General features: G+C 33.4%; 1 protein-coding gene across 1 annotated transcript in view; it reads right to left on the bottom strand.

Moving 5' to 3' along the window:
* The window catches only part of sls (sallimus), a 256,723-nt gene that overhangs the window by 192,156 nt on the left and 49,832 nt on the right, over window positions 1-14,735 (bottom strand). The window contains exons 31-42 of the mRNA XM_074118099.1: window positions 14,314-14,534; window positions 13,426-13,636; window positions 13,066-13,257; window positions 10,460-10,663; window positions 10,252-10,382; window positions 7,761-10,139; window positions 6,701-7,015; window positions 6,075-6,447; window positions 5,515-5,694; window positions 4,172-4,582; window positions 2,274-2,392; window positions 1,672-1,852 (exon numbers count right to left, since the gene is read on the bottom strand). Of these exons, the coding sequence (XP_073974200.1) occupies window positions 1,672-1,852; window positions 2,274-2,392; window positions 4,172-4,582; window positions 5,515-5,694; window positions 6,075-6,447; window positions 6,701-7,015; window positions 7,761-10,139; window positions 10,252-10,382; window positions 10,460-10,663; window positions 13,066-13,257; window positions 13,426-13,636; window positions 14,314-14,534 (4,917 nt within the window). The remainder of the gene's footprint in view (window positions 1-1,671; window positions 1,853-2,273; window positions 2,393-4,171; window positions 4,583-5,514; window positions 5,695-6,074; window positions 6,448-6,700; window positions 7,016-7,760; window positions 10,140-10,251; window positions 10,383-10,459; window positions 10,664-13,065; window positions 13,258-13,425; window positions 13,637-14,313; window positions 14,535-14,735) is intronic.

Raw genomic sequence — 14,735 nt, 5'->3', positions numbered from 1 at the left:
ACTGGCTAGAGTCGAAAAAGAAAAGACATTACTGCTCTATGTAAAGCAGAAGCAAATTTTAGTACACGAAAGTATCATGTATATGTTAAAAATGTGCAAACGGATTTGGAACTGCAGCGGGGATAAAAAAAAAAAACACGTGGTAGTCTTCAAATTTATTAAACAGAATGATAATTATTTCTGATCTGTACTGCCTACAGAAGCGCTATTAGTACTCTCCATCAAACCCAGATTCTGCATTACTCTACTAAATTACTAATTCCGAATCTGCAATACTAAGTAAAGTAATCGCCTATTTTTTCAGGCGGGGCTTAACGTCCAACTACCATTTACTAAATCTGCAATACTAAATATGAGCAATACTCTAACGTTTCCAAGTTCCTACAAGTTACTGATGAGGAAAGCAGTTTTGCCGGTAAGGCTGAAAAAAACAAAAAAACAAAAAAAACAACGCTTGAATTTATCTCAAATCTAGAGATATGAAGTTTGGACCTGAGAATATCTCATAATTTCTTCTTTCAAATGTGAGTAGGTACAACAATCTAGGCGTGAAAGTGTTATTTTGACCAAGTTAAAGACTAAATATTTTAAAACAACTGAATAACGTCGATCATTTTTTTTTTTTTACATCGTATCACGCTCTAAAGGTAAACAAAATAGCCGAAATTCACATAATATCAATAAACACTTCAAGGAGCAAATTAAACTAATAGACAAAAAAAAAAGAAAAGACATTAAAGATCAGTTGTGATACGGATCGGTTTCAGTTTTATACGTCTAAGCTTGATAAGAGCAAACGCTCTTACATTGTCTGATATAATAAAGTTTTTTTATTTTCCAAAACCAACTAATACTATTTGTAAATAATATTAATGATTTCGTTATTGCCCAGAGAGAGAAGAGACTCGAGAGAAATCCGTGAAAGACCCGAAGTCGAGTGCCCATAAATCTCATCCATAAGGATGAATACTTGCGAGGCCAGACCACCCCCATGTCAATCTGACCTCTGGATGAGAAGTAACTAAAGCAGCAGAATAATAATATGAATTGTAATTGTGAAGTCGAAGTAGGTTTTCCTTTTTTGAAGTGTTTCATCAACGATCTTTGTTTCAAAGAAAAGTTATCTGCTCAAAACTGTAAAAAATAATCAACAGGTAATCATCTAAACTACTTTGGAATACTCAATTGGTCTTCCCACCAATTTGGTTCATTTTAAGAGACTTAATAGACACTGCAAGCTTAAAAAGCATATGCAATTTTAATTATTTTTTTGACTGGGATTCAACTCCTAGAATGATAACTCACTCCCCAATTCTAAGTTTTTCCATTAGTCAAAATTACGATCTAAACGAGAATGAAAGTCTACTAAATGAATTCTCCGGATTTATGTTATCTAAAATTAATTGAATATGACGAAATAATAAAATTTCAAGCAAAAAAAAGTGCAATAAAAAATTGCAAATATCTGGAACGCAAATGTATATTGCATTTTGAACGAATTTATCAAAATATTCAAATTCTTCATATTTCGGATATAATTTTAAAGAAATCCAACTATTTGTAGCTTTGTATAAACTTTGGATTTCAGTAAATTTTGAAATAAAAATATTTTAATCATCCCAGAGAGTAAATTAATCATAGTTTAGTTATAGCAACTAAAAATATACTCACAACTGAAAGCTTGAGGTATGGTGAGCCGACAGACTCCATTTCTGAATTGAATTTCGTGATTTAACGAGTTTTCAATGAGCCGTCCATCTTTTGCCCAAATTATATTCGGGGAAGGTTCTGCCTGAACGATACACTCGAATCTTGCCGTCTGCCCGCTTACAACAGCAATATCTCGCAGAGGCTAGAAATTTTAGAATTATAAAACATTCTTTAACTGATATGATCTTTCTTTGATTCTATTTCTATTCTTTATATGATTTACATGCACATTTAGCGACGCAAATTTATTGCTACATTACTTTATTTAATAAAAAGTAACATTGAATAAGGAATTAATAGAAAGCAATAAAAACCTTTATATATCTACTCTTTTTATCATTTTTCAACAATAGCTCCTTCAGAATGAAACCTACATGTCCCACATAGTTGGACTGGACTTCATTAAATAAGTGCCTACAGAAAGTAAATAAAGCTGTTGCTATTCAGCTATTAAAATTAAGCGTTTTTTTTTTTTTTAAATTAATCATATTACTTTGATTAAATAATTGTTAAATGGGCGCTTAAAAACACCTTTTTGATGAAGTGATAAATAAGATATTTACTGTAATAAACATTGGAGGCTTCTTTGGTAGCTCGCTATGTAACATTGCATTGAACACTATCGGTGGTGAGGTGAGTGCCGGCATCGGGCTGGTTGGTCCGCCTGTCCATTGGCTATGCCCTGCTAACAGAAAAGATCACCGATAAATTTAAAAAATAATTTTAACAAATGAAGCAAGATATTTGAATCAGATCATACGTAACAAGTATTTGTGTACGAAACAAGAATGTATTTGTGAAGGGGGGAAATAACGCCCTGGGACCTTCATGAAAAAATAATGCAAGCTTTAATTTTTTTTTTTGTTATCAAAAGAGCGTTGATATGCACTAAGGCTAGAATGCACTGACGGCCTCTGAACTTTATTTTATTAATGATAAAATTGCCCAACACATTAAGATATTCTGAAAACATGAAGGAATGTAAAATGACGAATCCTTTCATAATTAAAAACCGAGATCAGTAAATGAAAAGCCATAAAATAAATTTAATAACCCTGTTGTAACCCATCCTAACTAGGATGTTGTTTTCAATCATTACTAGGTTTGTATTTAGAATTTTAACCCACAATGTTCGTATCACGACATAATGCGGTGTAGAGTATGCCGTACATAACTGTTGTCCAACTTATTTATTATTAATATACCTTACTATACCAACTCATTTGAATTTAATTATTCATATTGATTCCCTGTTCAATGATGATAATGATGTAAAAGATTTCTTAACTAAACAAAATATGCAGCAAACATTTTCTTACAATAGTGTTCTAGCCTCCTCACGTATTCACTCTAACTTGCACAAATTAATAACTTTAATAAATAATGAAGTTTTTTATTAATTAAAATTCTGAATAATATAATTTTATTTAATGATTTAATTTAATACTAACAGTAAATTAGTTCATTAAATTGAGATTTTGGAAAGTGTTTTCATTTATTAATTTCTCTACTATCTGTATTAAGTAAGCAAAAGTATTGCAATCGTGTTAAATTTTAGATTCCGAGGTTTCACTGGACTCGACCAATCGAAAGTGCTTTTAGAAAAATCATTATTTTGAAAAATGGCCTTTTTTTAAGGAGTCAAAAACATGGTATATTTATTGCAATCAACAACTCACTTGCAGCACTTTTCCGGGAAAATTCTATTAAAAGCAATTCTGGACGAAGAGTGGTTGGGGTTTTTTCTAGAGATCTATTTAAGTGTGATGTTTAGACTTCATAGTTAAATAATGATTAAAGGATTAAAAGTGTAACCGAAACACCAAATTTGAAAAAAATCGGCTTTAATTATCTTTTTATAGGGATACTATTTGGTCTTAAATCCCGTTTGATTATTTTAGAATATTTGAAGCGAACAGTTCAAAAAATACTTTGGGCCATTACAATATCAAAAATATTAAATTGTCAACTTGAAGAATCTACCAGTAAAATATGAATCTGAATTTTATATTACTGCTGTTTTATCTGTCTAAAATCACTAGAATGAGTAAATTTACCCACAATTATTATTGCTCTTGAATTTCTTTTTCTGAATTTATTAACACCGCCTATTTTCTAAACATCCCTATCAGAAAACACACGATAACTTAAGGGTTAGTTTAATGAAACCTTAGGTTTTCCATGATTTGGTTAGATAAGATGATTAAAAAACTAAAAAATAACAGATTCAGCAATCATTACGTTATGCTTAGAACATCTTAGGAGCACAAGAAGCGGAAACAAATTTAATAGAAACTTAAAGCAAGAGCGAACTTATTTCTTTTAATACTGTCCATTTTTTGAAGAAAGTGAAATTCAAAACGTGAGCAGTATTGAAGAAAAATGGTGATTAAAAAAAAGAAAAAAATTAGTAGCTGTTACGATTAGCTGCACACATCAATACTCCAATAGTAGAGTTGACCTGTAGTTTCGTGGGTAGCCGGAGTGTAAGGAGATAAGCTTGGTGAGGCTGACACTGGACTTGGACTGGCAGGAATTGAAATTCTCGGCGGAATGCATCCAAGATTTGCTGCTTTTTTTCTCCAATCCTCTCCACCATCAGACATCTCAGATTCTGATGTTGGGTCCCATTTTACAGTCTTCATAATTTGTTGACGTTTTTTTCTCGATGCTCCACTTCCGTTCGTGATTTCGTGTATAACTGGTACCTCAATAGAACCATCATCAAATCTTTTTTCAGCTGGACCTATTGATCTCTTTTTTATTTCACCAGGTTTTGCCTTCCCTTCACCAGGCAGTACCAAACCAAACTCGTATCCAAAATCATATTTAAAGTAAATTAGTCCTGTATCGGGATCTATATGTTTTGTTCCTGTGAAATTGTTTTATTAAAACAAGTTTTTTACAGCAGTTACAACTAAAAAATTATGTAGTTAATTTTAAATATAGAGGATTTTATTTTTTGTACAATCTTCATGAAAAATAACCTTCAATTTGGGCGATGAGAGGAGAAGCAAAATGGGAAGATGGATGGGAATGGAAGGTTACCAGCTGCTTCTCGGAGAATTCTGGCATTCCAGTATTTATTAAAGTATGAACAGCAAAAATTTACCTCGACAAGTTTAATAATCAAAAATGTTTAAATGAATCCCGCAATCTCATTAATTTATGAAAATTTATTATTTGATTTACTCATTCGAAAAGATTAGCTAACCACAACAGATACACTCAATTTTTCGGTATATTTCTTCTACACACATATTACTATACCAAGAGATATCAGTTTTTTGAAATATTTCGAGGCTTTGTGTTTTAGTAAGATTCAGTAGATTCTTGTTTTAGCCACTTCTCTTTACATCTCTAAAATATTAAAATTTATACATACAAATTTGATTTAATATGTACATATTACAAGAGCGACGTTTAGAAAAACGATATTAAAATATTCTTCTACTAAGAATGGTTAACAGTCAATTTTTACATAAAAAAAAAAAAAGGATCATCGAAACTGTCTGAAAACTGTCAAACCACGAATGATCACCAGTGCCGACACAGTTGGGTTTTGCTATGAACGCTGATACTGAGATCCCCAAAATGTTTTGAACGAGAATTTATTATGACCCAAAATAAGAAGGAACATTCTGACTCTAATTACCGGAAAATGCAGTATCCTGTTAGACGTTTAGTATTAGACGATTTCATCATAAAGTTGGGCTGAAGCAGTCTTTAGTTGGGGCAACGCCCATTAATAAGTGCGTAGTGACAACAAACTATAAATACGACCTGTAATATAATAAAATTTACCATGCTCTGCCAGCCTGGTCTCTTCTCTATAAATTTCTGGTTCATCTTCTCTTTTCTTTAAAATTGGTGCTTTCTTTTGTTTAGTCTCTTGTTTCACATCAGTCACGATGTCAGATACAAATTGTTGGGCTTTAGTTTTAAAAGCCGAACCCATTTCACTCAAATGTTTTCCTGCTACTGCTGCAGAAAATATAATTGGAAACATGTTATTCAAGTAAACTAAAAGAAACAAAAATTCGTGATAAATACAAAAGATATATGTTCTCTTGTTTTCTCAATAAAATGGTCAACGTAAAGAATGGAAATGATTTTTCTTCTTAACTTTATGTTATAATAATGGTATGGCGAAAAGTGACGTGTTTTTCTATTATAAACCAATATTTTTTTAAAAAAAATGCAAAAATTGAAGACATGACTTATGCAGAATAAATTATGTTCGATTTGTCAATCATCTGACATATTTGTGAGTGGACACTATTGAATAACTGTCCATTCAAAATAGGTTTTTAGATTTGACTCTTCAATTAATGCTTTCACTTATTGCCATTATTTACACTTACTTGATGCAGCGGATGGAATTCTTGGAGGTGCGTATTCAAAGGTAGGTGGCTCTCCAGGTTTCAAGTCTACTAAACTCTGGGAAGATTTTTCACCAAATCTTTTCCTCATTTCTTCCACTCTCTGTAAGCGTTTCTCTTCTGCTATTGATTTAGACATCGTTTCTGATTCGCTGTCACTCATCCATCTGGCTTCCCCCTTTGGTACAAATTTTGTAGGTAACGAAGTCTGGCGTACAGCAGCTTTTTTCTGATCATACGATACAACTCTTGTCGTTTGTTGCATGCTAACTACGCGATGTGAACTCGATGTCGATTCAGCAAACCTCATCGTATTGGAAGTTTCGACTTCATTCACCGATGGACCATAGGTGCTCTGAACAAATAGATGGAATAATTAGTAAGAAGAAATTATAATAGATCTTGCTCCTTTTTTTACTACAGCAACAAGAATATGGGGCAAAGTCGAATTTTGCTATTTTTCTGGCACAGGCTTTAAATATTGAACTGCTTTCAAAATGTTTTTAAAATAATTTTATGTTACTTAAGAATTATTATTTTTATTTATTTACTTATTTTAAACCCTTTCGTGTGAAACAAACTTATTTTGCAGCAAAGTAATGACTTACTTGCGGCGTAGGTCGAATTGGCCCTTTGTCAAATTGACTTGGAGGAGTTGGTTCCCTAGTCTGCTGAGGTTGACTTGGTTGAGCAGGTGATAAATGTGGGTGGACAGGTCGAAAACTCATCTCTGGCAAAACCGGACTTGGTGCCCACACTGGAGGAATTTTCGTTTCATAATCGCTTTCGTAATCACTTTCTTTAAATTCGCCTTTTATAAATTTGGCCGGTGAGGATGGAAGAGGGACCGTAACTTGTAGAGGTCGAGTACTTGTAGAGGGTTTGAATGGGAATGGTTCTAACCTGGATGTAATTGGCACATCCTGTAAAAAAAAATGAACACAAAATTTAGCAAAACAGGATGGATACAAAATATTTGCTGACAGTAAAAATTCTAAAAATTAAACTCTGAAGAAACGAAAAATGTACATATTATAATTTATTTTTGTCAGAATGTTTGTTCAGAAATTTTAGAGAAATGTATTTTGTCTCGTTTTTGCATTGTGAAGCCAGGAAAAAGAACTAGAAATCTTAATATATTTGTTTTTAATGATAAGCATTTTCTTAGAATACTGTAGTCGTTACTTGTTATATTTGACTAATAAGCTCAAAAGAAAAACGTTATTACTAATGCACATTCTGCTAGTTTGTATTATTGTACTCAAAGAAAACTAATATATATGTTATTTTCTTGCCCTCGAGAAGTTCTAATGCATTTTAAACAGGTCATTCAATTTTTAGGTTACTTCAAACTCTAAAGAAATGTACCGAGAACTACTGTTTAATTAGTTAAATTTTCTCCAGCTTTGTCTCACAATTTTTTTAACAAACTCAAGTTAAAATCTGAGCAAAACTTTATTATTTATATGGATTAGCCAACACAATAGCTGAACGTTTGTTGACTTTCAAGCCTTCTAAAAGCAAGTAGGAAGTGAAGATTAAAACAGTTGCTGACAGTAAGCATTATTGGCAACTCACACTCTTCATTACATTTGTTTGTTATTAAAAATCGCTTCAAAGAAAGAAAAATCACACTGGGATTAAATAAAGTGGAGAACATCTGCAAACCTTTGGAATGGTCGCACTCGGAAGAGTTTTTCTTTCTTGTTTTTGTTGTTGGAGCGTTGACATTTTCTCTACGTGTTGTGAACTAATTTTTTGTTTTTGTATCTTTTGTGGCTCATCTGTGTCGGCCGCATACCCGTCTGGTGGTATAGGCTCTCGTCTTTTGTTTTTCGGCGATTCGGCTTTGGGAGGTGAAGCTGGCTTTACTTGATGTTGGGTGGTAGACAGCGACTCAGTTTTCTTCACGGACGATTTTATTTGTGACTCTACTTTTTGTTTTGTTTGCTTCTCCATGGTAGTAAAACTCTTGGTTGAAATCATAAGTGGTGGTTCGTCGGGAGGTAATGACGGCTCTGGCTGAACTGATCTCGACCGTTTTGGCTGTTGCGTAAATTCTGGTGGTTTAACTTTTCTATAGTAAGGTTCGTCTGTATCACTATCCCATGGGGTCCACCTTGCTTTGATTTTTGTCCCTTCCAAGTCACTTTCATAATCACTTTCCGTACATTTTTTCGTAAACTTTGAAGGTCTTGGTGCGGTACCAAACTTAGGCGTGGTGGACACTTCAACTTTACTTTGATACATTTCTGGCTGAGGAAATGTTCTTGCACTGAAATTTTCAGTTATTGAACTTGAACGCTTTTCTGAAGTTTTAATTTCGACTCTTTCAGATGGTACTGATTTATGCCGTTCAATCGAACTTTCTTTTTTGGGTGGTGGAATAGTTCTCACAGCACCAACCAATCTTCGAGACGGTTCTCGATCTAAATCTTTCTCTAAATCTTGTTCAATCATCTCTACATATGATTGCTTTCTTTCTTTAGGTGGTGGTGTTGCAAATCCTATTTCTGGTGGAGGACCAGGCTCCAAACAAATATCTAGATCATCAAATGTTGGAATAGGTGCTGCAGGACGATATGGTTCTTTTTTTGGTATTGGTCGGGAAATAGTAGGTGGAGGTGCAGGTATATCAAATAATTTCTTGGCTTCTGATGGATGTATTGTTCTTTCAGTCAATACATTTTTTTCTTGCGTAGATTCAAAGAAATCGGACTTTTTAGAAATTTGATTTAAATTACTCTTATGGGTGGTATGCGTTTCGGCTATGTAATATATGGGTTCTGGTATTTCAACAACAGGAAGGGTTTTTGGAACTGGGATATTTGAAGTAGTTGTTTTGAATTCAGATACCTTTGAAACTTGCGATTCCTTCTTAAATGTGCTTGTTTGAGTTTCCGTTTTTTGTGTTTCAAAACCAAGGGGTGGCCAGACGCTGCTTAGCGAACTCTCTGTATGCTTATGAGCCCATAATTTATCCATTGCCAAACCCTCAGCGGAAGGAAGCGGAGATTTTGGCCTCTCGGTAGTTTCAGGAACACTTGGTGTGGTGCCAAATGACTGCATAGATGAAAAAGTTGACTTAAAAGATGAATCCTTTTGCACGAATGATTGCGATTTCTGAACAGGCTCATCTTTTACTTTTGGTGTCCACTTTTCAGTCGAAGCAATTTCGGTTGGAGGAGTAAAGGTGACAGGCCGAAATATAGCACTAAAACTGGTGTCCGATTTAATGGGCGCAGTTGGTGCAAAAGTTTGTTTGATTACAGTTTGCTCATCTCCTCCTGGTGGCAGAACTTTCTTTGGGACTATAACTTCTTCTGCAGCTTCTTTTTTCCCTTCCCACAAATCAGGAATCAATTTTTTTTCAATAATCGAGTCAACTTTTTCTGGGGGTGTGGAGGCTACTTGAGATTGTGCTGGAAATATTCTTACTCCTCCGGACGGAATTTCTGATTCCGAAAGTTGTCTATGTGATTCTTCAAGTTTTTTAGCTCTAGTAGCCATTTCCTCTTTCTGTTTGACAAAAGAAGATTTTGGGATGTAACCTACTTCTGGAGGAGGGCCTGGTTCCAGTTGGTCGAATTGGTCTAACCACTGTTTATTTCCTGATGATATTTCGAAACTACCTACTGATTTTTGGAACGGTGCAGTCTCCTGAAGAGTTTGTTTCTCTAATGGTGTTTTGACTCCTTCTTCTTTTAGTTCTAGCTTCTTTTTGGACTCTTCTTCGTTTTCCTTTATTATAGATTTAAAAAAATCTAGGGCGCTCCTAGTAGATAAAGATTCAGTTGCAGTTTCTTCTTCTTTCTGAGGTTCTGGTAAAACAAACTCGGGAAATTTGACCTTTTTTGGTTGACTTTTCAGTTCAAATATGTCTCCAATAGATTGAGACGATTGATGAACCTTCATTTCCACATGTTTTTCACTTTTGAAGCTCTCTTCAACTAAAATTTTCCCGCCGGGTACTGCAAAGCTACTTGTAACAGTTTTCAACCCTAGTTCTTTTGGAGAATCAACGACTCCTACTTGACTTTCTACACCCTGTTATTTCAGAAAATTACTTAATATTTATAGAACTTATAAACTTTTAAATCAATAATTATTTCTCTTAAAATACCTTCTACTATAGTGTCCATTAAAATAGAATGCCTACCTTGAGTTCTGCCTCAAAAAGAGCAGCTTGAGTAGGTTCTGGATTGACTACTAATAAATCTGCAGTATTTCTGGCTTCACCAGCAGCATTAGTTGCAACTGCTTCGTACTGGCCAGTATAATTGTGAGCCACTAAATTAAAATAAACAGTTTCAAGTGCTGTATTATGATTAACTACAATAAAACTTTCGGAGGGAACAAAATCAGACCTTTGTCGATAATGAGGGAATGGCAATTTCCTTGTGTGACGAATCTGTACATTGAAGACGGTGGTTTAATTTGTTGCCCATCTTTGTACCATGACACTGTAGGCGTTGGAATCCCAGTAACTTCTATTTCTAAAGCAACTCTTTCTCCAACAGCAGCAGTTCTTGCCTGCAGCCGACGACCAATTACAGGTGGAAATGAACTCTCTGTAACAGAAAAATTATCAAAATAAACCTCTTTGTTTCAAGGATAAAAGGAAACGAGTATTCATAGGGTTTAAAAAATTATTTTCTTTCATTCGACAAGTTCGACGAGAAAAAAGGGAATATGAGAAGAAGCTAAGAGAAGACCCATGCCCCACCCTGTTTGCCGAGTAAAATCCTATGTGAGGAAGTCAAAGGTTGCACGCGTCGTCTCAGTTCTAGTGGCCACAATAAAAGAGAAGCACTCTACTAATATTAACTAAAGCGTTCAAATTGATTCAATAATTTGTATAAGCCATAATTTTTCTACAATTCCGAGGTGTAGAAGAGAATAACAGCATTTTATCAAGTGCTTTTATATTGAATTTTATATCCAGCTCGGTACACTGATTTATGTTAGTCAAACTTAAAGGATATTATTTATCAAAAATTCCAAAGGTATTTTGCAGGCATTACTCAAAATACTTATACTCTGTCTGTAATTCTCAATACCTTAAATTTACAGTTCGCTTTGATGATAGCCTAGAGCGGTACAATCTGGCCTAGGTTACTTTACGTCACGAATATTTTGCCTAGGGCCCTTTATCGGCTGGTCTGGGCAAACACGGGTATAAACTGAGCTTAGGTTAATTAGGCCAATTAAGCCGGGTTCAAATCCAGGTGACTGCCCTTAATTTTTTTTTTTTTAGGAGATTTTACAGACCTCTGTAGATCAGATTCTTAAGGAATAGCGATGAATAGTGTTGTTTGTAGCAAAAGAATAACATTCATAAGCTGGGAGAGCACACGAGAAAGCTTCAGACGCCAATGACCTTAGATGTTGATACGCCTTATATAGATAGATAAACTTTACTGTATTTAAGCATATAGCTTGTTACAAGTGAGTTGATTGCTGACATGAGTACAAAACATAAACACACAAAAAATAAAAAATACTTCTTGTAAATAATTTTTACCATCAAATAAAGAAAATAGTTCATAGAAAGTATAAAGTATTTTTTTTTTTTTTTTTTCTATTTTAATCGTTTAAAATAGAAGAAGAGCGGACTTTTAGAATGGCAGAGAAGTATTTGTATAAATTAAAAATATTAGCTTTAGAATAATATAATTGTTTTTGAAGTTAACTATAATTTGATGAGGTGAGTCACTACTGTTAATATTTATTACATCTCTCATATTATTGTACAAAGTGCAATTTAATAGAATGTGTGTAAGATCTTCATAACATACATGTTTTTGTAGGGTCTATTTTGTAAATTATATTATTAATATTAAATTTCATAAAATAATTATTACATAGCCTAAATTCTGCAAAAAATTTAATAAATTTCAGAGGTACATTTAGTTCGAGATATGTTTGACACTTAAGAAAATCTTTAAGAGTATGGATTGAGTATAACTGCTGGGAAAAGCTTGATTTGTACAAACGGTTCAAATCAGCTGTTACTAAGGAAAATTTAATTAAATTTAAAATATTTTTAAAGTTGTCACTAGTACGTAGAAGATCCGTCAGATTACCTAAATGATCAATACATGTTTTTGAAATAATACTTTTAATTTGAGAAAACCAATTGTATTTCAAACAGTTTTTCTTATTATTACTGTTTTGGTCATAGTTAATTAACTGATTGAAACAGATTTTTGGCAACCTATGTTCCTCCATAGTTTCTATTTTTGAGATCCAATTAAAAGCTTGTTTTAAAACAGAAAAACTCACATGCTTTTATATATATACACAGGGGTATGTATATATGCCTTGCAGGGGTGGACCAGAGTTATATGCTCCACCCACTTTTTTTTTAACGGCGGGAAATTTCGAAAAAATAAAAAACACGTATTTAATCATTTTTAATCTAGTTTCTTTTTAGTGATTGACCCATTTTTTTAAACACCAGTATTTCGAGATACAGCATCCAACTTTTGTTTTTCAAATGGAACGTTATATTTTTTTTTTGCATATTTTTATAGTATTTGAGCTCCTAAAAAAACCAAAAATTTTTGAAATCGGTTGTTTTTTAAAAGTTCTGGTAATTTAAAATATTAAAAACAAATTTCAGGTTATTGTCAAAATTACATTATTTTTTTTAAAGAATCTGTTCAAACTGGGCACAATCAACGGATAGGCAAGCCAAAATTCTGGACTCTCACGCTTTGCTTGTAGCAGCACTTATGGTGGCGAAATCAAGATCTAGGCAGGCTAGAGTTATTCGAAGTTCAGGTTGTTTTTTCTACAAGCGTTTGGTGTGGAGTTTTAGGAAATCAACTAATCGGCCCATACTTCTAAACTTAACTGGTATATATATATATATATATATATATATATATATATATGTGTGTGTGTGTGTGTGTGTGTGTGTGTGTGTTGTGGAACATTTATTTAACAAAATTTCGAAACTTATACATACTTTTAACAACAACGTCAGCGCTTGAGGTAGCAGTGCCCATAGAGTTGCTAGCAGTACAGGAATATCGACCTCCATGATGAGTTTTAACATTTTTAATTCTCAACTGAGATTTACCCAGTTCCCAAATCATTTCACTCTCCTGGGGGCATACACCACCGTTTCGGCTCCAGCTTACATCAGGTGTGGGATAACCTGCGAATTAAACATTTTATAAAATTTTAAAACCAGATTTATACATTCAATATAATCATTAGACAGAAAAATGCTTTTTACGTATTTTTTTCATTAAATAGTATCACATTTCGTGACGGTCACAAACTTTTATCTTATTAAAGTAACTATAAATAATAAGTACTTTACCTTCTATAATAGCACTTAGTAGAACTTCTGTTCCTTGATCCACAATGCACCCATTTAAGGGAGTTATAAATTTTGGCGCAGAATGTTTCCTTTTTCCTACTACTAGTCCACTTGATGACTTTTCAAGGCCACTAGATTTTGTAACTGTAGATTCTTCTTTAGATTCCATTCCTCCAATATTTTTGTATTCACTTGTCTTGTGCGATTCAACCTTTTAGTACATTATTATAACTCCATAAATTAACATAATACTAACTAATTTACATTCATTCTATACTAGATTATTAACGCTTATTTTACCCGTCACAAGCAAGTTTATTGCATCCCTGACCAGGTCAGACTTTTTTCCAATATCACAGATCGATTGGAGGTAGACTGGTGTAAAGAATTCGACTTCACTAATGTTTCCGTGCCACACTACTCTTACTGAATGTGCAGTGTAGGACGGAAACATAAGTGAAGTCGAATTCTCTGCACTAAACTGATTAATCTACCTCTAGTCCATAACCGACAAGGGTTACAATAAGATTTTTCTTGTTTGGAATAATGTTACCTTTATACAAAACTTTTTAAAATGAATTTCCATTCTGTACTACTCCACATCTGAGTAGGCGATTTTTTCCAAACTCAATTAACTGTTTTTATTGTAATACAATTAATATAAGAGAAGAGAAAAAGGAAAATTTTTACTATAAGTTACTCATCATGTTATTTTTGTGAATGTGAAAACTTTTCCGCAATAAATTTAAAAGGTTCGTTTAAGAAAATAGCATTAGATTGTGTTTTCACTTGTACTGAGTTTCATAGTTACATACTTCAGCTGCTGAGAAACAAAAATTATCTTTCACATAATTTTTGGATTTATTTGCAGAATTTGATTTAACTAACCTGGACGGCTGGTTTATCTCCAACTTTCTGCGAAGCAAATTCCGATTTAGATGTTTTGCTCTGAATTTTGACAATTGGCTCAGTACCGGTAGTGGTCGTGGAGGAACTAAAATGACTAGAAGTTGAGGACTCCATAAACACTGCTCTCTTCATTTCAAATACTCCACTTTCGTTTAAATTTAGGTCATCAAATGATGGTAGCTGTGACGTTATTGGAGGATCTGTTTTCGGAGAAAATACGAGCAATTAATAAAAAGGTTCTAATAATATAAATATTCCTTATCATTAAAATATAAGACAGGAATGCAATAACCTAATGCCGTACCCTTGAGGTTTTTAATACTTAATACAACTTTACTCATTCCTTTCATAGCTTCTACTAGTATAATCTACAAAACTTTTTTTGGCCATCATTGTCCTTA

The sequence above is a fragment of the Rhodnius prolixus genome, unplaced genomic scaffold (genome assembly GCF_049639745.1).
Source record: "Rhodnius prolixus isolate KJV_2025 unplaced genomic scaffold, Rpr scaffold_2, whole genome shotgun sequence".
NCBI lineage: Eukaryota > Metazoa > Arthropoda > Insecta > Hemiptera > Reduviidae > Rhodnius > Rhodnius prolixus.
Note: the sequence above shows the minus strand (reverse complement) of the source record. Positions and strands in the feature narration are given on the sequence as shown.